Source organism: Hakea prostrata, chromosome 1 (assembly GCF_041222555.1).
Source record: "Hakea prostrata isolate BN-2017 chromosome 1, UWA_Hpros_2, whole genome shotgun sequence".
Taxonomy (NCBI): Eukaryota; Viridiplantae; Streptophyta; class Magnoliopsida; order Proteales; family Proteaceae; genus Hakea; species Hakea prostrata.
The window spans coordinates 5,295,494-5,317,666 of record NC_142600.1 but is presented as its reverse complement, the minus strand read 5'-3'; the positions used below and the strand labels follow the sequence as shown (position 1 = coordinate 5,317,666).

Sequence of the window (22,173 nt, the reverse complement as noted above, 5' to 3'; positions counted from 1 at the left end):
CCATCCCTGAAAAAGTCTGTTTTGCTTGTTAGATGAAGAGAGAGAAAAAGGTTTGGTCATTATGATTATCCAAAAAACCAGCTCATCTTTTCTCATCTTACCAAATTACCCTCCTTGAAATCTCCGATTGTCGAAAAACACCCTTTACGATTTTAACTTATTAACTCTTCCCACTAAATTTCAATGTTTTGCCGCGCAACGCCGCCAACAGGTCAACGAACATTCCCAGTCTCCTTTAACCCTCGTAGTCTCCCTGTATTGATTTTCTCCGTCGTAGTTAAAAAGTATGGGATCGATTCTCGATCACAGCCGTCCAATGGTGTTGCATTTTACTCAAAATACGGTGCTGATCCGAAGATCATAGCCATCCAACACAATATTCCAATCCAACGGAACCTATACAATATGAAGATTGATCGGAAACCTAATTACCCTGATTGGATTGGAAGAATTCTCCGGAAAGAGGCGTACGTTCCTGATTTTAAACCTACGAAAGATCTAAACAGTGGGCCCATTTATTATTGTTATCTTGTTTTTTTATTTAAAGGGGTATCTGCGAGATGTTGAATGCTGACCCTCCTAGTGATTCCATGGGCTCCCACAATTCCCGTCGTCGAAAAATCAACGTTCCGTTTTTGCCACTTTGACTAGCGCAAGGCTTGATTTCGGGTATCTTATGCAATTCTTGGAAACAAAGAAAGGGTTTTTGGTCATTTCACTTCTCGGTGCATGGTGGGATTGGGTGACAGCGATGAGTGACGTTAATAATGTAAGAGTGGGGACTTGAGAGTCTGTCATATAAAAACATGTCCGTATAATGTGAAGGCCTTTCTCTTTTCTACCTTGTGCTTTCCCATTCTCTCTCTTCTCTCTCTCTCTCTCTCCTCTCTCTCCTCTCTCCTCTCTTCTCTCTTTTTTCTTCTTCCCTCGCTCTTTGATCCCTAACCTAATTGGCTTCTGATCTTCAATACTTCTCCTTCCTGACCAGATTTCACAGCTTAATCTAGAGAAAATACTCCTAATCTTGTAGGTTTTCTTCATTTTGATCATTGTGAGTGACAGCTTATTGCCAAGGTTTCTGATTCAGGAGTTTCTGCTAATTTTGTAGGAAAGAACCTCCAAGCAGACGACGAGGAGAAGAAGTAGTAGAAGAGAAAAAAAAGATAGAGAAGTTCGATTCATAGTTGAAGATGACTCCAGCAGCAAATCTCCCAGGTCAGCTTGGTGATACCACTTACACTAAAGTGTTTGTTGGGGGACTTGCTTGGGAAACTCAGAAGGAGACCATGAAGAAATACTTTGAACAGTTTGGAGAGATTTTGGAAGCTGTAGTGATTACAGATAAGAACACAGGAAGGTCCAAAGGCTATGGATTTGTGAGTTATTCACTTCCCTTTCCTTACTTTTTCTTGATTTGGTATATCTCTTTCATATTCGGTTCTTTCTTTCTTTCTTTTTTTTTTCATTATTTTGATGTGATTTAAACTGCGTAACTCGATCTTTGTTTATATCAAAAGATTTAAAAGTTGGTATTCTTCATGAAGGAATTAATTAAGATCCAAAATAATCGAAGACGGGGAAGACGAGAAAAGAAAAAAAGGATCAGGATCCACTTTTCCCTCTTTTTCTTTTTACCGTTTACATTATAATGGTTAAGAATATTGACAAATTTCACTGTTCTCTGCTCTTCTTCTGTTATTTCTGTTTCAGGTAACTTTTAAAGAACCAGAAGCTGCCATGAGAGCTTGTGTGGATTCAGCTCCTGTTATAGATGGGAGGAGGGCCAACTGCAATCTTGCTTCTCTAGGGGTTCAGAGATCCAGGCCTTCTACACCAAAACATGGTATATTTGTTGTCATTTCTCTCTTTCAAATTCTCTTGATCTAATTAAGCGTTAATGTATAATATCCACTCTTATTTACCTCATTAATTCACAAATTAATTAACCCCCTTGATTTTTTAATCTGTAAGATGAACCCATCCTTACTTCCCCACCAGAGAGGATAGAAATAGAATATCATTTTAGAATTGTAGGTTTGATCAGATCTTTCAAACCCAAAGAGGACATTATGATTTTACAGCACCCAGATGCACCACATTAGCATTAGAGGGATAATGTATGTATGTATGTATGATCTATCCATGCATCTAATTATAATTGTATGAATATATATGCATGCATGCATATTGCTAATTAATATTCTTATTACAATCTAAGTAATAGTTTGATGACACTCTATTAATGGAAAGGTAAACAGAGACAAAATTTCTGCTAACACACCTGACTGGATTAACCTTCAAGCTTCATTGATTTTTCTTTGAGGTATTTTTTTTCCCTTTTTTGTGGTTATTGAGTATAGAATTTGACTGTTCTTTTGTGATTGGTCAGGGGGAAGCAGGAACTTTAGGGTAATAAATTCTTTCCCCACAGGCGTTCAAGGTGGGGTAGGAACACCATTTCCTTCTACAACAACCTTCCCTCATTATGCCATCCAGCAAGGCATTCCCTATAATGTGTACGGGTATGTTCTACATATATAAAGCTTTGTTTCCTTATTCAAAAAAAATTATTCATATATTTAGGAATCTCCACATGGTTTGCCAGTTCATTCACATTCCCGTATTAAATTCGCATATTCATGCATTTCATCATCACATTTAAGCTGCAAATATATCATGTATGCATGAAAATTTGATCATGTATATGCATGTCATGAAAGTAATTAAATAATGTATATCCACCAACCCTACAACTGTCTTCACGTGAGCATCCTCATGCATGTGTTTGCCATCTCATGCACACATGCATAACAAACTTTACCACGTGCGACATGCATGCGCGAGTAAGCATGCGCAAAAAGGCATACCTGCAACTCGTTCAAGCATTGCATTCTGAACTGCACTTGTTGTTAATTATCTTTCTCTGTTGTGTCTTTACCAATTTCAGGTATTCTTCTTACTCACCAGATTATACCTATCCAACGGTATGTACGACGACTTTGCAAACTACTCCACCTTCCTTGCATTTCCCATGACGTCATGTAATATTACGTATGCAATTTCTGACGTGTTTGGATTATTATTCGTTTGTTACAGAGCTACTATGGTGTTTTCGGAGGAGGAGGTGCAGCAACCCAGTACCCATTGTACGGTGCAGGGCCAGGAGGAATGCTCACCGGTGCTGGTGCTGCCGCCGCCGCCGCTGCTTTCTACCCATATCTCCAGTTCGGGCAGGGAAATGGTGGAGGTGCTACTGCCCCTACAGCCTACACGGGCGGCCACGGATATGGTGTTCAGTACCCGCACCACCTGTTCCAGTACCCTCCGATCACCTCCGCCGGCTTCCCTCATCACTACGGTGGACCCATGTCTCTCGCTCCCACTCCACCTTCTCAAGCAGGTTTGTTGCAACTCTTCGCTTAGCCCAGCTTTCTTTTTTATCTTTACCAAAGAAAATTTCCTCTTTTATGAAATATAATATTACACGATGACCAATGGGAGGACAAAGATTCCATATTCCTGGCGTTGGACAAGAAGTCAGCAAAAGCTGCAAACTACAGTGTTTTCAGCTTTCCTTTTTTTATATGTCGGTGGTCCATGTGATGCTTGCATAGTTGCATACACAAAATTAAGGTGAAGATTCTGTCCTCCCAGTGGTCATGGCAGGGCTTAGTTTGTCTTCCTTTTCTTTTTTTTTTTTTGGTAAAATTTTGTCTTCCTTTTCACTACTTCTTGTTCCATAAATCTATTTTTGGGTTCATATCATGTGGGAGGTACTAATATCTTTAACAGTGTGTTTTACTCCACAACAGGCGTGACCATGGGTACTCTTACGGCTCCAACTACTGTTCATGCCCCAACACTACCTCAGCCCTACAGACTCGTTCCTACCCACTTCACTCCAACTGCATCTGAACAACCTTCGGCTTAACCATGGTTTTGAGGTTCTTCCATCTCTCTTTCGTTCTCTCTTGTATCTCATCTCTTTCTCTTTCCTCTTTTTATCTCTCTCTCTAAAATGCAAATCCAGGTTTGGGTCCATGGGTTTGTCAGAAAAGCTAGCCCTATATCAGGGCTAAGCCCACCTTTGGAGGAGAACCCTTCACCTCCCTTAGTGCATGTCATGTGAAAACGAGTTCATTTTGCATTTTGCTCATCAAGATGGGCTATGAGACAGCCCTGTAAGTCTGTGTGGTTCCACCAAAGAACCCAAAAGACTAGAGAGTATGAGTAAACCACATCATCACCAACTCTAGCTATCTGGGGAGCTAAGTTGGAAACAGAAGAGATTGACATTCCTTCTGACCTAATTAGCCTTGGAAAGGCTAAGCAACACAACTTTCTCTAACTTAGGCTTTGCAGAGATGTAAATTCATCAACTAAAGGACAACTGGATAAGTATCCTTACCATAAAAGGCTTCAGCTTAAGCACTCTCTAAATGTAGAGAGGCAGTCTTGACACATTAAGGGGCATGGGATGCCCTAGACTTTAGCATTGACATGATGAATTCTGGAGACTTAGGTGTCTTTGTTTTCAGTTTTTACTTTCTTGAAAAACTTGACCAAAACTTGAGTGACTCTGCTCATGGTTTTCAAATGCTTTTCAAACTTCACATTAACTCTCATATAGTCATTGTGTAACCAACAACACATCTTCCCTGAGGGAAAGGGAAAGAGACTTTCAATCACCCTATTGCATTATTAATTGTGTCCTGTACAGTTGTCTTGGCTGAACTCATGGGAGTTTTAGCCAGATCTAACTAGGTTTAGCGGAGGGCTTAATGCTTGTTTTTGGCATTCACCTCCTGTCATAGTCACACAGACCTGTGAAGAACTCCATTGATGGCTTTGGAGTAGTTCAAACTAACTTGTAAGCAGAGACTTGTAGCTAGGATTCCCTCCCCCTTCCCCCACTCTCTCTCTTTCTGTGTCTCTCCATCTCTCTCTTATCTCTCTCTCTCTCTCTTTCTTTGATTCTCTGATCACTAGTCTAATGATGCAATCAAGACCATTGAGGCAACCCTAGGGTAATATTTTGGGTCTCTTGGGTTCATCTCCTCTAAAACCTCCAACCATGGTTAGGAACAAGGTCATCATCATCATGTTTTAGGTATATCTCTCTTTCAATATTGAGTCATTTTGAAGCATGGTACTCTTTATAATATGTGTAATTGTAGTAAGATTTGGACTGTAATAAGTAGGACTACCTTAAAACAAGACTCTTTCTTCATTGATGTCATGTTAGTGTAGGAACTCTGTTAGATGTGATCTAGAGACTGCTTTGCATATCTACACTGATGCTTTATTTTAAGGATATGGTCAACTTATTATTTCATTTAGCTTGTAATAACTGTGGTCACCTTAGCTGAAATCACACCCTTCACAGACCTTACTCATCAAAATGTCTAATTTTTTCCAATGTGATTTGAGAATGATTTAGATTTAGTTTTCTACACAAAGGATTGAAAAATAATTAATCAAAAAAGAGTCTGAAAGAGTTTTTTTTTTTTTTTTTTTTTAGGCTGAAGAATTTATATATAGGGTGGGGGGAATATTACTAATATAGGTGCCGCCGGATGGGTGCAAACCCAGGACCTCCCAGTGGGAGGTTGGGTTTTTAACCGCTCTACTAATCCACCATTGGCCCGTTTCTCTTTTTGTTTGAGGCTTAATTTTGGGATTTATTAGATTCAGTTTTTAATTGGGTTTTAATTGTGACCATTGTATAATTTACTGTCATGTGCTATAATCTTATATACGAATTACAAGAAATTGTATGGGTGTGAGGGAGTTATAGAATATATAGATCTAAATCTTTCAACTTAAAACATATATAAAAGTATTACATTCATTATTTTACACTATCGATTATTTACATTTATTTTATGTATTTTGCAATGAATATTTTAGATACACTTTTACCATACTTTCGAAATCCAAGGGATTTTAAATTTAGAGTTTGCCATCGCAGCCTGAATGACAAGTATTAAACGCAATGCATCAATGCATGTGAATTATATGATTTAGAATGGAAACCGTGAGCTTCTCATCCCGATTACATGGGCTTCATGAAGTAAACGACCAGTTTTCTTGCTGTCACATTTCATTCCATTTTACCAAGAAAAGGCAAAAGAATGCTTCATTCCAAAAGCTTTTTTATTTTTTTGCTAACCTTTCATTCCAAAAGCATTCCATGGTTAAGAATGAGTTTTTTCTTCTTCTTTGGTAACCATGATATCATTGAAAAGACACAAAGCCTGAATGCATGAGGTGGATAATGGGCAACAGGTCCTGCTTGACAAAGACCGGGCCTCCTGGGCTAGAGAGTGGGCCAACAAATTCACCGCAAAGAGAGAGAGAGATTTTCCGGCGGAGATAGTGAGGTGGTGTAGAGGGTTGGGGTGGTTTTCGGCGGTGGTGGTCCGATGAGGTGTATGTAGAAGATAGGCAAAGGGAGAGTTGGGTGTGAAAGAGTTTAAATTGGAGTAGATTGGTCATTATACCATAATATGATCTTATTGATTGAGATAATCGTCTTTGAAATTTACTTTAGCTTCAATCTTTATTTTCTACAAATGAAATTCAAGCTATACTCTCTATTTCTATCTGTCTTCTGATACATTAGATTCTTGGATTTGAGATAAAGCTAAAGATGGTAAGTTTTATGTGAAATCCGCCTATCACTCATGGTAGATAATCAAGATATTCAAATCACACGTTATGGAGTCTCAAAGGGGTCGGGGGATCTTTGTCAAATGCCAACTCATCGCATTTCACACGAGCTTGCCCTTTTTTAAAATTTTTGTTGATGGGTTTTGGAATTACTTGTCACACAAAGGAGGAAAATGAATGCATAATGTGAGATTTCATTGGCGTTCTGGCTCTTCAAAGGCTCTAATCCTCTTTACATTAGAAGCGCTCTAGTTTAGTTTTGGGTATTTTAAAACTTTGTTTTCTATTTAATATAGTTATTTTTAGCTTTATTCATGGGATTGGCAATGAGTTTGTTGATTTTCTTGCTAAGAGTGCGCGTCATTTCTTCTTTAAAGATTTGAAGACCTAACAAATGAGACGAGTCCACACAAAAATATAAGTGGTATACCCCACCAATATCCAAAATCATATATACCACCTATGTTTATTGTGGACTCATCGCATTTATTAGGTCTTTAAATCTTCACTATTTCATTTGATATTTTTGTTTTTATATTTTTACAAAGAAAATAAAAACTCTAGGCGTGATGAGATGTGATTCTTATATATATTTTTTTATTTGATTTGAGTTTTTCATTTTCACTAATTTATATATTAAAAGAATATGGGTTTAAATTATGTTGCACAAGTCAAATTTAACGTACAAAAATTACATGATTTTGGATTTCCTTACCAGTTGGAAACAAAAAGATTGGACCGCCCTAATTAAAAATGAGCGGTTTTTTTCTTTCTTTCTTTTTTTCCCCTATCTTTCTTTCTCTCTCGCTAATAATTAAAGATGAAATAGATAGTTTCAGGGATCTTTCCTTGTGCCCCTGGCCCCCTCCCCACCCACTCCTGTTTTTCCATTTTATTTTCTTTGGAGAAGAAGAAAATCTTTCTTAAATGTTTCATGTATTTTTCTGAATGGCCTATTATAACCAAGGGCTAGATAGCAAGACTTAACAAATGCTTAACATTCTATATAATCCTAATTAAAAATGAATTTTTTGTTTCTTTTTCTTTTTTCATCTCTTTGTCTCTCTCTTGATAATAATTAAAGATGAGTAGATAGTTTCGGGAAACTTTCCTTCTGCGGGTTTCTTTTCTTTTTTCATCTCTTTCTCTCTCTCTCTTGGTAATAATTAAAGAAGAGTAGATAGTTTTGGGGAAGTTTCCTTATGCGGGTTTCTTTTATTTTTTCATCTTTTTCCCTCTCTCTCTTTCTTGGTAATAATTAAAGATGAATAAATAGTTTTGAGGAACTTTCCTTCTGCCCCTCGCCCCCATCCTCCACCCTCTCTTGTCACTTTTTTCTTTGGGGGGAAAAAAATCTTCCTTAAACGTTTCATGTATTTTTTAGAATGGCCTCTTCTAATCAAGGCCTCTTAACAAATGCTTAACATTCTATATAGCCCTAATTAAAAATGAGCGGGTTTTTTTCTTTCTTTTTTCCTCTCTTTCTCTCTCTCTCTTGGTAATAATTAAAGATGAGTATATAATTTCCCGGATCTTTCCTTCTGCCCTGGCCCCCTCCCCCCACCCTTTTTGTTTTTCCATTTTATTTTCTTGAGAGAGAAGAAAATCTTCCTGAAACGTTTCATGTATTTTATAGAATGACCTCTTATAACCAAGGGCTAGATGGCAAGACTTAACAAATGCTTAACATTTTATATGAGAATAGTTGGATTAGTGGGGGGAAATATACAGTTTCATCTGTGTATAATAATCGATGCTTCTCTTAATTCATATTAAAATCAAATAGTTTTGTCATTTTTTATAATTATAAGTGAATTATTCAAGCAAAATTTAATATAGAAATAAAATCTTATGTTCACTCTCACGAAAATCAAGTACTATGGTGTGCAAAATGTCCAATTTATCATCTATTGGAATGACATTGCTTTTCAAGTTAAACATTGAGCTAATGATTAAGTGACTAAGGATCCATAAAACACATAAGACTCAGGATCCATACTTTCTTCATCCAATTTACTTATGCTCCATCATTTGTGTCAGGCATTATGTGAGTGTAAGAGAATGGAAAAACAGACAGATTGGGTGGAGAAGATATCTACAGGCTACACCAAAGACTCATAAAACTCTGAAAATAACACAGGATCTTGCATGTCTTACGTAAAAAAAATACACAATATTATGACCGTTTGAATCCTCTCTTTAGAGTCTCAATAAATTAAACAATTTAATTATATGAAATATAAATATTTTAATTAATCTAACTTGCATGATAGAGAGAATTTCTAAGCTGAGCCACCTTTTGAGTTTTTGGTTATGTGGATTCGTATTTTAATTGGTGTTTTTAACTTTTTCTTTTTATTATTTTGACTCCAATGGCCCCCATCCCTAACGTATATTTCTTTTTTTCGCCCAAGCACTCCCCAACATTTCACATGTCTCCACCAACTTTTTCTTCCGTCATTTTTCAAAATTTTCTTATGGCTCTCATCAGTTCCTTTTTTTTCTTCCATCAAACCATAATTAGAATAGACTCTCGACACACTGAGAGGTTAGAAAAAAAATTGTCCACTACAAAAAGAGGTGGAACTTGTCATCAAACCCTATTCAAACTAAACATCTTGGCCCCACAGGTTAAATAACTAATAGTTAAGAAAAAAAAAATAAAGTTAAATATACTTAGTAAACATAATTTGGGACGTGCTAGTATATTAAAAATGTACTAAAAAAAACATAGATAGATGCATAATCTTATGAATCATATCAAGCCATGCCCAATCGGGAGAATGAGCACAATCTACAAAAGGGCAAGGATTGTTTGCTGGTAATCCAAGTTCACAACTACTCTCGAAAGTTGAGTAAGTCGGGCTAGCGACAATTCATCACAAATGATTGGAACTTGCTATGTACATAATCTATCCAATCAAGATACAAGTATCTACAGAGTCTGAAATGTCTAGCCTAAGATGAGAAAACTTTCAACATTCTTTTGCATGTGTGCCAGAAAACAGTACATGACAAATAGACTCATAAGAAGATGCATTACACCGCCCCAGTCAAATAATGTTTTACTCGATGGAAGAGCTTCGTGTGAAGCTCTTCAAATAAGCTGCTTTACTTTGCGAAGAATATGAATTTTTCAAATATATTTCCACCCATAGGAGAATTAGAGGATGATGTCATATTTCCTTGCATGTTAGACAATGAAAGACAATGGCAATAGGCAAATTTAACTGTGAACATTCATAGTTTTGTTTTATCTCATACCCAAGAGTCTTGTGCACTTTGAAATAATACTAGAAAATCAACGATGGCCTTTATTTCTTGTGGAAAAAACATCGCTTGCAATAGAGGGGTACTCCATTGACTTGTCTGCAAATCAATCAAATCCCCAACCAACGTCCAAAAGGCACAGGGGACTACAAATGTATTTAAGAGGAATAGAGGGAAGCCTATATGTAAGCGTTTCTCCCAATCCCAATTCGTTTGACAAGCCCATAAATTATAATCTTTCTACCGGATAAAATACTTTTCGGTTCAATTAATGGTTTTTCTGCTTACATTATTTATTTTTATTAAATAAAGGGATACTAATAATAATATCCGAGAAAATGCTAGAATTTTTTCTTCTTTCCCATTGACATATACAAGTTGGGTTTCAAGGGATGCATATTTTTTATACATTGTAAAATCTATGATTTTTTTTTTTTTTTTTTTTTACATACAAAGTGTTTACAGGGGTTGCCTCTGGCCCTTTGCCCCATGCATGAAAGTGAAATTACCACTTTTATTATTGTTAATGAGGAATGTAGATAGAGCTGTAAATGGATAACTAAAATCTGATTTTGAATTTGTATACATATTCATTCAAGAGTACTTGAATCCTTTCCATTGCTAATATATGATATAAATATGGTGATACCCATTTGAATATCGATATCAATTTGAAAATTGGTCAATATTTGACTCAATACCGATCTAAACAGCCATGTTTAAATCGATATATGACTCTTACTCGAAAGGAAAAATATCGGTATAACTCTTAGCAAAAGGAATAATAAATCAATATAACTCTTACCGGAAATGGGAAAAATCGATATATGACAGATGCAATAATTAGAGGACAATCAATAATATTTTGAACCAAATGTGACATTCTCTAAATTAAAATCAGAGTAAAATCAATAATACTTTCAACCAAATGTGGTACTCTCAAACTTCTAATCGAAGGACAACCAATAATATGTTTTGAATCAAAATGTGATCCTCTCGAACTTCTCTCTCAGGCGTATCTGCACATGCATGCTCTAGTTGTCGACGGTGTTTTAGGGGTGTAATATTTTAGATTGGGTTGGGTCGGGCCAGCCTAAACCTAATCCTATCCAAGAACCTAAACCTTAAAACTAGACATTGCCAAACGAAACAAATGTGGATTACATGGTTTAGTGACACCATGTAGATTTTTTTTTTTTTTGGTAATCCACAATGTAGATTTAAACTCTTAATCTCTTTGTTATGAATGTATTTTGTGTTTGCCAAAAATATGCTATTCCTTAGGTGACTAGTGGGGTACTTGATTATAACAACTCAAACTAAAATTATATATAATTCTAATTTAACTACATTAACATAGGGTCGAATAAGGCAGGCCAAGTTGGCTTGAGGTGCAAACCCGAACCTTGCTTCTTTGGGTTTAACGAACGGTGTTAGGCTTACGACACAAGTTTAATTTGGGTTGGCTTGGGTCTATACAATTTTGTTAACACTCTACTCAACCTAAAGGTGCTTCCCTCCTTTTTTTTTTTTTTTTTTTTTGAGTTTTTTTTATGTGTGAATCCCCTTAGTGGATCATAAATTAATGTTGGGTAAATTTAATATAATATATTACATGTAGGTCCCAAATAGACTAACATGTTAGCCACAGTTAAGTATATTCAAATTTCAAATGTGAAAAAACTAAAATACTCCTTAAGTTATTTAATACATTGTATTAATATATAGCTTTAAAAATAGATAATTGTTCATTAAGAGTTAATTATATGATTACAATAAAATATATATAAAAAAATAATAATAATATAATATAGAGATAATTACTATTGGCCCACGTATTTTGATTTTATTACTATTGTATCATTTTTACTTTTCAAAATTATTAAACCAACCTTTAACTTTGTTTACAATTACTATTGTCCTCCTACCGTTAAGTTTCGTTAGTTTACTAATGATGTGTCATCTTTATATTTTTTTAAAAAATCCCAAAATACCCTTATACTTATTTCTTTACTTATTTATTCTTTTGTCAAGTAACAATAGTACCCTTAATTAACTGTGGAGAAAAAAATAAATATAATCCGTTTTATTCTAAAAAAAACCCATCAAATAAAGAAAGAATGATTGAATAAAACTCAAATATAAACTGAAGAGGAAAGAAAATCGAATTCAACTCAAATTGCAAACTGAATATCATCTAAAATGTTTTCAAAATAAATGAATTTAAGTGAAGGTGGGAAACCAAATTGGATTTGAATTTTGTTCATTTCTTTAATTCAAAATAAATGAAGTTTAGTGAAGGTGGAAACCAAATAGGGCTTTGCTCATTTCTTTAATTCAAAATAAATACAGCTAATAAAACACATTTGTACCAAAAATAAATAAATGAAGCTTAGTGAAGGCGGTCAACCAAATCGGATTTGGATTTTGCCCATTTCATTAATTCAAAATAAATGAAACTTATAAAGGCAGGAAACTAAATCAGATTTGGATTTTGTCGATTTATTTAATTCAAAATAAATGAAATTTAATGAACGTGGTAAACCAAATCGGATTTGAATTCTGCCCATTTCATTAATTCAAAATAAATGAAGTTTAGGGTAAAATTGACATTTAATCTGGTTTTATAAATGTAATAGCATTGTCTTTTGATTTCTTAATTTTAACATATTCAAACTTAGGCTACTTAACACCGATATAAGGAAAGTGGGCAACAGTAATTTCATAAAGAATAGAATTTTATTAGTAATAAAATCAAACTGCAAGGAGACAATAGTAATTATCCCTATAATATATTAAATAACTTAAAAGACATTTTGGTTCTTCTAAATGGAAATTTGGGATACTATTTACTTTTTCGCTTCGCATTATTAAATGGAAATTTGGGATACTTCACCTACAAGAAAAGTAAAATATTAATCGGATTATATAAATTTCAAGTCCGTGGTCCCACCTGTTACCATTGTGGCGCAGCTATTTAAGGCAGTACCCGCTTCATGCTTTCGTTGCTGTTCTTTGCCTGAGTAGTGGTTAATTTACTGTCCGTTCTTCGAAGCCACTGTTTCTGTCGGAACACCATTTCTGCTACTTTTGCATTTGCTTTTTTGGTTTTCCATTCTCACCCACATTTGATTTTTTCATTTCGACGAAGATGAGTGTCGCTTTCTTACTTCTCTGAATCGGTTCTTCTTACTTTCGCTGGCAGAGAAGGATTTCAGTGAGGATCGGACTGAGCTGAAGTTGAAACGACCTAGGTCAACTTCTTATCATATTTTTTTTCAGATTATTTCACTGCTAGGTTTTCATACGCTGCATTGTGTATCTTTGTCTCTCTCCATTTTTTATTCCTGTTCCTTTCTCCTCCTGCTTTGAATGTCTTTTTATCTCAAACTATGTAGTTTTTTCCCGATCAAGAACGAGGATGGATTTGAGAAGTAATCTGTTGTGTGAAATTACTTATTATTATTCTCCTGATTCGAATAATTTTGCGAGAGTCTGTTTGATCTGTGTCTGAATGTAACCGTAGATCGTTTAATCAGTGATTATGGTTAATTTGCGTATGTTGTTTTAACGTTGCTCCGCCTTCTCTGGTTAGTTATTCTTTATCGGAGGAATCCATTATTTTGATTCGTCTCCTCTTACGCTCCCGGATTTTTTTCTTCCTCTGTATCTAAATGAGACTACTTCTTTCCATATCTGATGCTTTGCTTTGTCTTCACTTCTAGATTGCCTTGTGTCTTTGTGTCCGCGCGCGTCTCTAAATTTCTCTGTTTACACACATTTCTCTGCATAGTTTTTTTTTCCCTTCCCATTTCTAACTTTACTTTCTCGCAGGTAGTAGTGATACATCCTTCTCGAAGGATCAGATTCTCAGAGAACAAGACAAAGGCAAGGTTGTTAGTTGCTTTACCTCTCACTGTTAGTTTGTATGCTATTGTTATCATTATTTTGTTGTAATTTCTAATAACGCCTAATATTGTCATCATCCGCAGCACCTTTGCTTATTTTTGTCATTGATTTGAGGTGTATGAAGTCCACTATGTATTATTGACATTCATTGGCAGACGAAGAAAACCCAAACCCTAGCATTAAAATCTGTGTTTGTCTGTCATGCTCTTCGAGGGATTCGATGTTTCATTTGGCTCAAGTATGACAATTCTTGCTTCTTTTCATTTATTTATTTCTAAGAAAATATCGAGTTGTTAATCTCGTGAGCAATGGATCTCTCTCTCTTTCTGTCTTTTCTTGGTCTATTAAATAGTTTACTATGGTTAAAGTAGGTATGGGTGGATATTTATATGGTTATTGATTTTGCGGGTTGTGGCACCATGTAAGTTACCTGATGAATTCACCGTAAGTATATTTATGTTTTTCTGTCTTCTTGACCAATAATAGATAATATGCTTTTTATCACTTGAATTCCATGCTGGGTTTTTTTTTTTTTTATTTTTTTTTTTAAATGTTCTTGAGAATAATTTCCATACCGAACTTTCTACTTTTCTGTTTTTCCATTTGTTTCTTGTGAAAATGAGGCTGTATTCATATCTTTTTGAGATGTTAGATGGGAGTATTGTGTAGTTTGAATAAGTAATTGGTCAAAATATGAGTTCTCCTATCTTTCCCCCTAATTCCCCAGATCAGTGAATGTCAATCTTGTTAGCCAACCCCATTTAGTTCTCCTCCTTGTTGTAGTTGTTGGTTGTAGTGAATGTCAATCTTGTTCTGGTTAAAGACCAAACAAGATGATTCTTGTGGTTCAACTCTGACAGATATACTTTATCAAAGATGGTGTATGTATTTCTTTATTTCCACAGTGATGGAAGTTAAAATATTCAATAGAAAAGGTTTTATGCTTAACTTGCTGATAGTTATGCAACTTACTTCAGCCAACTTGCTCAACTTGTTACTGCAATGTCGTGCTGCAAGGGAGTGATTTTTTACACTAAATCTGTGCCTCAATCTGACCTCAAATGACTGGTATTTTCTACTTTAAGCTTTTCCTGACCCCTCACTTTGGAGGTCCCCCACCCTATGCGCGTGCGATGAAGGGCCATGCTTTTCATGTAGCTTATGATGATTCAATCACATATAGAGATTTGGAGATAACTCAAGTAGATTTTAAGATAATCTGCAAACTTTACATTTCATGGAATTTCCTGCACTTGACATGATTTTTTTTTCTTGACACGAAAACAAATAATTAAGTGAAGTGGGCAAGCCTTAATATCTGATGAAATAGTTAGTTGTTTCTTTGCTGTAGTGTTATGTGATTTGCCAGTAGGAATATAGATGCACTTTATTGTTTGCCTCTGGATGGATATTCTTTTTATTATCCTGTGGATTCTGGTGTAAATTAGAGTTTTGTAGAACGCGATTCTGTTTCTGTGTGATCGGTGGTTGTAAACTTTCAAATCCAGTTTATTTTCTGCTCCTTCATCTTTGAAATGGTTTTTTTTTTGGGTTGAAGTTTAAGCATTTTACATGTTTCATTCATGTAAATAATTTTAGTGGAAAATGACCTCATGATTGTTTTTAATTGCGAATACATCCTGAACATTTTTTGTGTGCCAGGCAGTGTTATCATGTGTTATTCTGTTACACTTCACTTGACTACAGGCACAGTATATACCAGCAACAAATTGCTGATTAGGAAAATCAAAAGTAGGATATTGATGTGGAATGTGATCGAGCATTAACTATTGCTGGTGATCTTCCACTTCAAAATAATCACTGTGATTGTCATATATATGCATATACTTTATTCTGTATGCTTGTGTTGAAGAGACTATTATTTTGTTTATCAGTTGATGATGTAGTTTTTAGCATGGGAGTTTTCTTTTTGGAAATTCTCCAGTTAATGTTTTCCTCATTTATGTCTTCCCCAGTTACTGTTTTCCTCATTTTGTGTGTGGGCCGTGTGGCATAAAAGCTGGTCTGCTGTTGGTAGAGTGTCCTAGTGATCTAATTAATATGGATCCCATGTATCTCTTCCTTAACATTTTTTTATTCTTCATGATGTTCTATTAATTTTTGACTAGTTTATATTCAAACCAAATAATGCAGGTCCTCCAGAAAACTGACATGGGAGGTAGCAAGAAACCCTTAGCTGGTAATTTTAGTTCATCTCCGAAAGGTAAAAGTGTGAGCACTCAGCATGGGCAGCCACATGGAGGCACTATTCCTGGTAACAACAGCCCCAACGTGGATCAACTGAGTCAGGATGTGGCAGACATCAGCCTGGATAGTGCACAAGATGGTGAGTGGGAGGTTTGTGCAAGGAAATCCAGGAACAGAGCGGGAACTGGTTCTGCAAAGCCATGGGGAACTCAGAGCACTGGGGGACCTAAAGCCTGGGGCCAGCCTGATACAATACAGAAGCTTGGTCTGGTTAATAATAGTGGTTCAGGTAGAAATTCTGGTGGTGCATGGCAGACCCAGGCTGCTGAACTGAAACCAGCTGGAAGAGGAAACACAAAACCCAATTCATCTAATAGAGGATGGGGACAACCAGCCGTCACACCTCCTCACTTAATGCATGGGAGGAATTGGGCCAATAGGCCTGTTGGACAATTTGGGGCTTCAGAAGATTGCCTGGGAAATTATAACATCCCTAAAACTAATGTGGGTTCTGCTGGAGGAGAAGACTATAGGTTTGTCAATGAGGATGAGGATGATGATGAGCCAGTGGATGATGAAGAAGATGATGATGATATACTAAGTGATAGCTATGATTCTGATGAAAGTCAGAAAAGCCATGAGACACTGAAGAAGAGCAAGTGGTTCAAGGAATTCTTTGATGCCTTGGATAGTTTGACGAATGAACAAATTACTGAGCCAATGAGGCAGTGGCACTGCCCAGCATGCAAAGATGGCCCAGGTGCTATTGACTGGTATCGAGGCCTGCAGCCATTGATAACTCATGCAAAGACAAAAGGAGCGAATCGGGTGAAGCTCCATCGTCAGCTTGCTGAATTGTTAGATGAGGAGCTGCATAGGAGGGGAACTTCAGTTATACCATCTGGGGAAGCTTATGGTAAATGGAAAGGCCTGAAACAGACAGTTACTGACAAGGAAATAGTCTGGCCACCTATGGTTATTATCATGAACACAAGACTTGAGCAGGATGATAATGAAAAAGTATGCATCCAATTTTCCATCAGCTGTAGTCCTTCCACAATATTCTCTTTGCAGCTTGGCTACCTCCTTAACAAATGCATGATATCTATTCTAGATTGAGATTCTAAGCATAATCTGCTGAGATGAATCTAATTTCTGAAGTGTGTATGTTACAAAACATAGATCCAAATTTACCTTCATTTTATTAGGCATCTGAAATTGGGCCTCATATATGTGTGGACCAGGGTGGTTACGGGTTGAAAATTAGCATTCTGGCAAGGAACCTTGTGGTTTACTTCTAATCCACAGAATTTGGGCTCCACTTGGTCTGCACACACGGCATATTTTTGGACTAGCATGAAAATTTTAACAGGATGTGCCATCTTGGTGTTTTTTTTTTTGCCCCCTTGAAAAAAAAAATTGAAGGAAAAGAGTGTGTACCCAGTGATTGACAAGGAAGTCTGGGGAGGGTCATAATGTATGCTACCTCCATTTTGCAGAGAGGCTGTTTCTAGAAACTTGAACCTGACTTCTTGGTCACAGTTTGTCATCCTGGATGGCTTTGCCAAATTACTAATTTAAAGGAATTAGTTGTTTTCACTTTTCCGGAACCTTCTAGGTGTATTCATCTTGTATTAGTTGTTTAAAACAATATTTTATGCTGCAGTATACTATAGTCAAACTGTTATGTATCACCTTTGTGACGGTTTACTGTGTACTCCATGGTACTGACCATTATATCATCCTCGTGGCTATTTGTGGCCTTCATCATATCACATTGTGTTTAAGCAAACTCATTATTGTGTCCTCCTTGATTGGCAGTGGATAGGCATGGGCAATCAGGAACTTCTTGATTACTTCAGTGCATATGCGGCAGTGAAGGCTCGGCATTCCTATGGCCCACAAGGGCACAGAGGAATGAGTTTGTTGATATTTGAGAGCTCTGCGATTGGCTATTTGGAGGCGGAGCGCCTGGATGAACATTTTCTTGAGCAAAGAACACATAGGGATGATTGGGACCGTCGTCGGGTGCTATTCTCTGCAGGTGGGGAACGTCAGCTCTATGGTTTTATGGCTTGCAAGCAAGACCTGGACCTTTTCAACCAACACTGTGCTGGTGCGATTCTTCCCTTGCCTAATTTGTATTGGAGATGGCCTGGTTTTTTAGAATTACTTCCTGTCTCTGCAACTGTGGTTTCTTCTCACAAGTTTTTGGGCCATTTGGCTTGTATATGCAGTTTAGTAGTTTACTATTATGATCCTTACCTGCCAGTTGTATGTGATGTTTAGCTGTTAGTGGTGATGCATTTTGGCTATACTTACCGACCTGCAGAACTATCTTGTATATGCTGTTTAGTAATTAACAGTTATGATCCTTACCTTCCAAATGTATGTAATGTTGCTTATCAACCTGCTGAACTATCACGTATTCTCAGTCAGTTGTATGCTTGTACAATGCAGTATGTTTGTTGAGGGAAATCAGGCAGTGATTTTAATTGTCTGGGTTATGAGTTTCTTCCATTCACCTGAACATTATTGTTCAACACAAAATCATACCAAGTTTTATATGATTTTGGTTATACATTGTAATTCTTTATTTCAAGTCCCATATTTTCAATTTATTTTCTGATTGAATGTAATTGATCAGGCAAGTCGAAGCTGAAATTTGAAATAAGATCTTACCAAGAAATGGTTGTGGGTCCAATGAAGCAAATGAATGAAGATAATCAACAGTTGATTTATTTTAAAGACAAGGTGGCAAAAGAACAAAGGCGTTCAAAGGTTTTAGCTGAATCATTTGAGGTATTGAATCAGAAACTGCGAAAGACTATGGAAGATAATCGTATAGTGAGACAGAGAACCAAAGAGCAACATGAACAAAACAAAGAAGAGGTAATTTTTCCTACATTCTGTCCAACACGTGTTTACTGCGTGTTGTTGCCCATTCAGTGGTTGTATATACATATAGAAGTTCTGAGCTGCACCAGCTGCCTTGCTCTGTGTCTGACATGCGTCATTGCAATTCAAGCAGTTGCTTATTAGCTATATCTACTGCTTGATATAACATGACCTGCTTCAGTAAGAAACATTTTGAAATTATTTATGCCAATAAATTTGTTCTTACCTTTGTGATTTTGATGTCTTGGCCTCTCGACCTTTAGGTTACAATGGATGATCATGTTAACTCTTTCTATAGTTCCTACAAATTTTAGGTTTGCATGTCTGGTTCTTTACCAACACTGAAGAGCAAAGTAACTGTCATGCATGGGAAGGGAAAACTGATAGCATGGAAACATGCCAGTTGTGAATAGTTATCAAATATTGTTCTTTTGTTACATATCTGTAGTCTGAGGTAAACTGTGGTCGAGGGCTAAATTCTTTAGTTCAATTCTGATGTCAATGTATCATATTTTCTTATAGATGGCTATTTATAATATTTTTCGTGGGGGATTTTTTTGGGGTTGGGGCGTGTGGGGTTATAGGTATTTTATAATGTTGCATGAAGTATTGTGAGTTGGGAAGAAAATCTGGAATCAGATTTAATGCCTCCATATTGTGACGTTTTTTTTATTTTTTATTCAATTTGCAAAATTAATATGATGATAGATCCATTATTGCCTTCTCATTTCAAATATGTTATGCTTCCAATAACTGTCAACTTGTCAAGCAATAAAGAAAAGAAAACTGCATTGTTTTGCTTCTGGTTAACTTCCAAGGGAACACAAAATGTTCTGTGTTGCTTAGAATTTTACTTCTTTGAGCATAAGGCCATTTTTGTCCATCCTAGAGAATCGCCCAGAGCAGCATGGATGCTGTGGACTGGAGGAAGATCTATCTGAGTTATCGTGCCCAAACACCAGGAGGCTGATGAAAGACTTTGCTGATACTATCCTTCTTCATGATTGGGTTAATCACGGAAAGCAAATGAATACATGCAGTATGCTCGACTCGCCCATATCAAGCTTGTAGCCTTTGTTGTCTGTTCCATGGTTAGGGGCGAGTTGCTTGGCAACTTACTGAATATGTCTTTTTCTTTTGGGGCACAAACTCATTAAAGATTTGCTTAACAGAACTTACTACAATCAGCCTCAGCAATCTCATTCATCCAAAAAGAAAAAACCTCTTAAAGAGTCCCCAATCTTTTAGATTGGCAAAATGCAGAGTTATTTGAAGCCTTTGAATCTCTTGCACCTTGTGGACAGGAATATGTGTGTTTTATGCTGGATGTGCTGTCCTTACCAAAGGGTAGCACTAGGCTATTTCGTAGATTATCTTAAATATTTGTCAATGCTTTTACAGGTTTACCTGCGGATACAGTACCATTCTAAATACTATAACATGCTTCCATTTTTCTTTTCAAGTTACATGCTGGTTTTTATTTATTTCTGAGAAGTTTATACACTAGTCCTATAGCAATATGCACCCTCTGTGTAGAAGAGAAACATTTCATTGATGACCCCCCCTTCCCGTTTATTCTGCTTGTATGTTATAAGTTGTATAAATCCTCAATGTTGCTTTTCAAGTTTTCTGCAGTTATGCTTGGCTTTTATTTAATTCTGTGCTTCTGCAATTAGATGCAGGGCTTTCACTAAGCCCAACTCAAAAAGAATTGGCATTATGTTAGGACACCGGGGACTATGTTTGTCAGTATTCTTTTCCTAGATTGTCAAAATACTCAAAAACCTTTTCAAATTGTTTTACATTCCCCCCAACCCCCCAGATGGACTACCAAGAGAAATTTTTCAAGGATCAAATCAGATTTATTCAACAATCTACAGTAGACAAGGAGAAAGAGTTTGAGGAACGACTACAGGAAGAACGTCAAAAAGTGAAGAAATCTAATGCGAATTCCACATCCAAAGAGGACCAGAAACTAAGGTTTGTTGCTTTCTGTCCTTAAAATAGTAGTCTCAGGTTTTGATGGTGGTTTTATATCTCTTACGTTTGGAATGATGAATCCTACTATATGACCTTATATATATATAATATCTGCAATTTTATGCTTTCACGCTAAAGATGCAATAGTTCAGTTTATTCCTCAAACGAGATTGGTCTTTTAGCCGTCTGTTCAAGAACTCTTCAGTAAATTAGTGACAACTCAATGAATGTTGTCTGGTCATCGAACCAGATTGGTGGTCTAGTGTCCAAGAACTCTTACAGTAAATTAGTGATGGCAACGCAATGTCCAAAATGGTTATACTTCACAGGTTGGCCTGTGTAAACAGGATGCCCAGTTTATTGTTTTTGTTTATTCAGACAGTAAGAAACTGTTGCTTTTCAGGAATGAGGAGATTGAAAGATTCATTCATGCCCAGGAGGAGGTGGTAAGGGAATTTGAAGCGGAGAGAGAGAAGCTAATACTTTCACATGAGACCAAAAAGGCTGAGATGAAGAAGAGGCATTACGCAGAAGAGATTGAGCTGGAGAAGGAATTTGAAATCCTGATGTCGCAACTAATGTCCAATTATACTCCAGGACACTCCAAGGAAGCCAATGACGGCCATGTTCAGGAGTAATAGCGTACATGGTGAGAAGAGCTGCTTTGATGGGTTGTCCTTTAAATACTAATACTCGACTGTAGTTCTCTTTACGTTTTTTTGGTAAACATACTCGAATATAGTTCATACTACACAAACATGGACCTGTTAGATCTTTTCCAGATCTTAAAAAACTAGATCAGTAGTAACATTCGAAAGGGAAAACTTTGATGGTGCATCAGATGATGTATGTATGCCTTCTTAGGAATTACGAATTTTAGTTTGTTGCCGCTTAAAATTTCTATTTTGGTGTCACGCTTTGCCATTTCATTGAAGGATGCTCACATTCCCCCACCCTCTTAGGTTTTTTTTTTTTCTTTTCTCTTTCTTCATTTTGTCAAAAGTGAAATCCATTTGAAAAGAATAGGAAAAGGATATCTGCTATTTTCCTAATAGACTCTCCTTTTTTGTTCTAACAATCACACTAAAAATTTTGCGTTTGCCATTCTACAGGTAAAAAGGTCTTTCCCGAGTTTTCGTTTGACCCCATTTTTGCACCCCACATCTCAGAATTAACTTGACGAAGAAATAATAAAATAGGTTTATTTATTTATTGGTAATAAAAATAGATTTACAA

General features: G+C 36.3%; 2 protein-coding genes across 5 annotated transcripts; both read left to right on the top strand.

Moving 5' to 3' along the window:
* Positions 1 to 851: 851 nt before the first annotated feature.
* LOC149026911 (RNA-binding (RRM/RBD/RNP motifs) family protein) lies at positions 852 to 5,333 on the top strand. 2 transcript variants are annotated; one of them, XM_089157241.1, is made up of 7 exons: positions 852 to 1,026; positions 1,109 to 1,376; positions 1,711 to 1,843; positions 2,390 to 2,522; positions 2,948 to 2,984; positions 3,097 to 3,400; positions 3,813 to 5,333. In XM_089157241.1, the coding sequence occupies exons 2-7, from the start codon at positions 1,191 to 1,193 to the stop codon at positions 3,929 to 3,931; spliced, it is 912 nt and encodes a 303-aa protein (XP_089013367.1). In that variant the 5' UTR covers positions 852 to 1,026; positions 1,109 to 1,190; the 3' UTR covers positions 3,932 to 5,333. The 2 variants fall into 2 exon arrangements, with proteins under 2 accessions (XP_089013367.1, XP_089013372.1); XM_089157246.1 differs by having other exon boundaries at positions 3,793 to 3,905.
* Positions 5,334 to 12,961: 7,628 nt separating this feature from the next.
* SGS3 (XS domain-containing protein / XS zinc finger domain-containing protein-like protein) lies at positions 12,962 to 21,851 on the top strand. Of its 3 annotated transcripts, none has more exons than XM_089157216.1 (7): positions 12,962 to 13,196; positions 13,777 to 13,830; positions 16,006 to 17,079; positions 17,881 to 18,175; positions 18,707 to 18,951; positions 20,780 to 20,937; positions 21,341 to 21,851. In XM_089157216.1, exons 3-7 carry the CDS (start codon positions 16,024 to 16,026, stop codon positions 21,573 to 21,575), a joined length of 1,989 nt encoding a protein of 662 aa, XP_089013342.1. In that variant the 5' UTR covers positions 12,962 to 13,196; positions 13,777 to 13,830; positions 16,006 to 16,023; the 3' UTR covers positions 21,576 to 21,851. The 3 variants fall into 3 exon arrangements, with proteins under 3 accessions (XP_089013342.1, XP_089013334.1, XP_089013327.1); XM_089157208.1 differs by having other exon boundaries at positions 13,777 to 13,835; XM_089157201.1 differs by lacking the exons at positions 12,962 to 13,196; positions 13,777 to 13,830 and having other exon boundaries at positions 16,000 to 17,079.
* Positions 21,852 to 22,173: the final 322 nt, after the last annotated feature.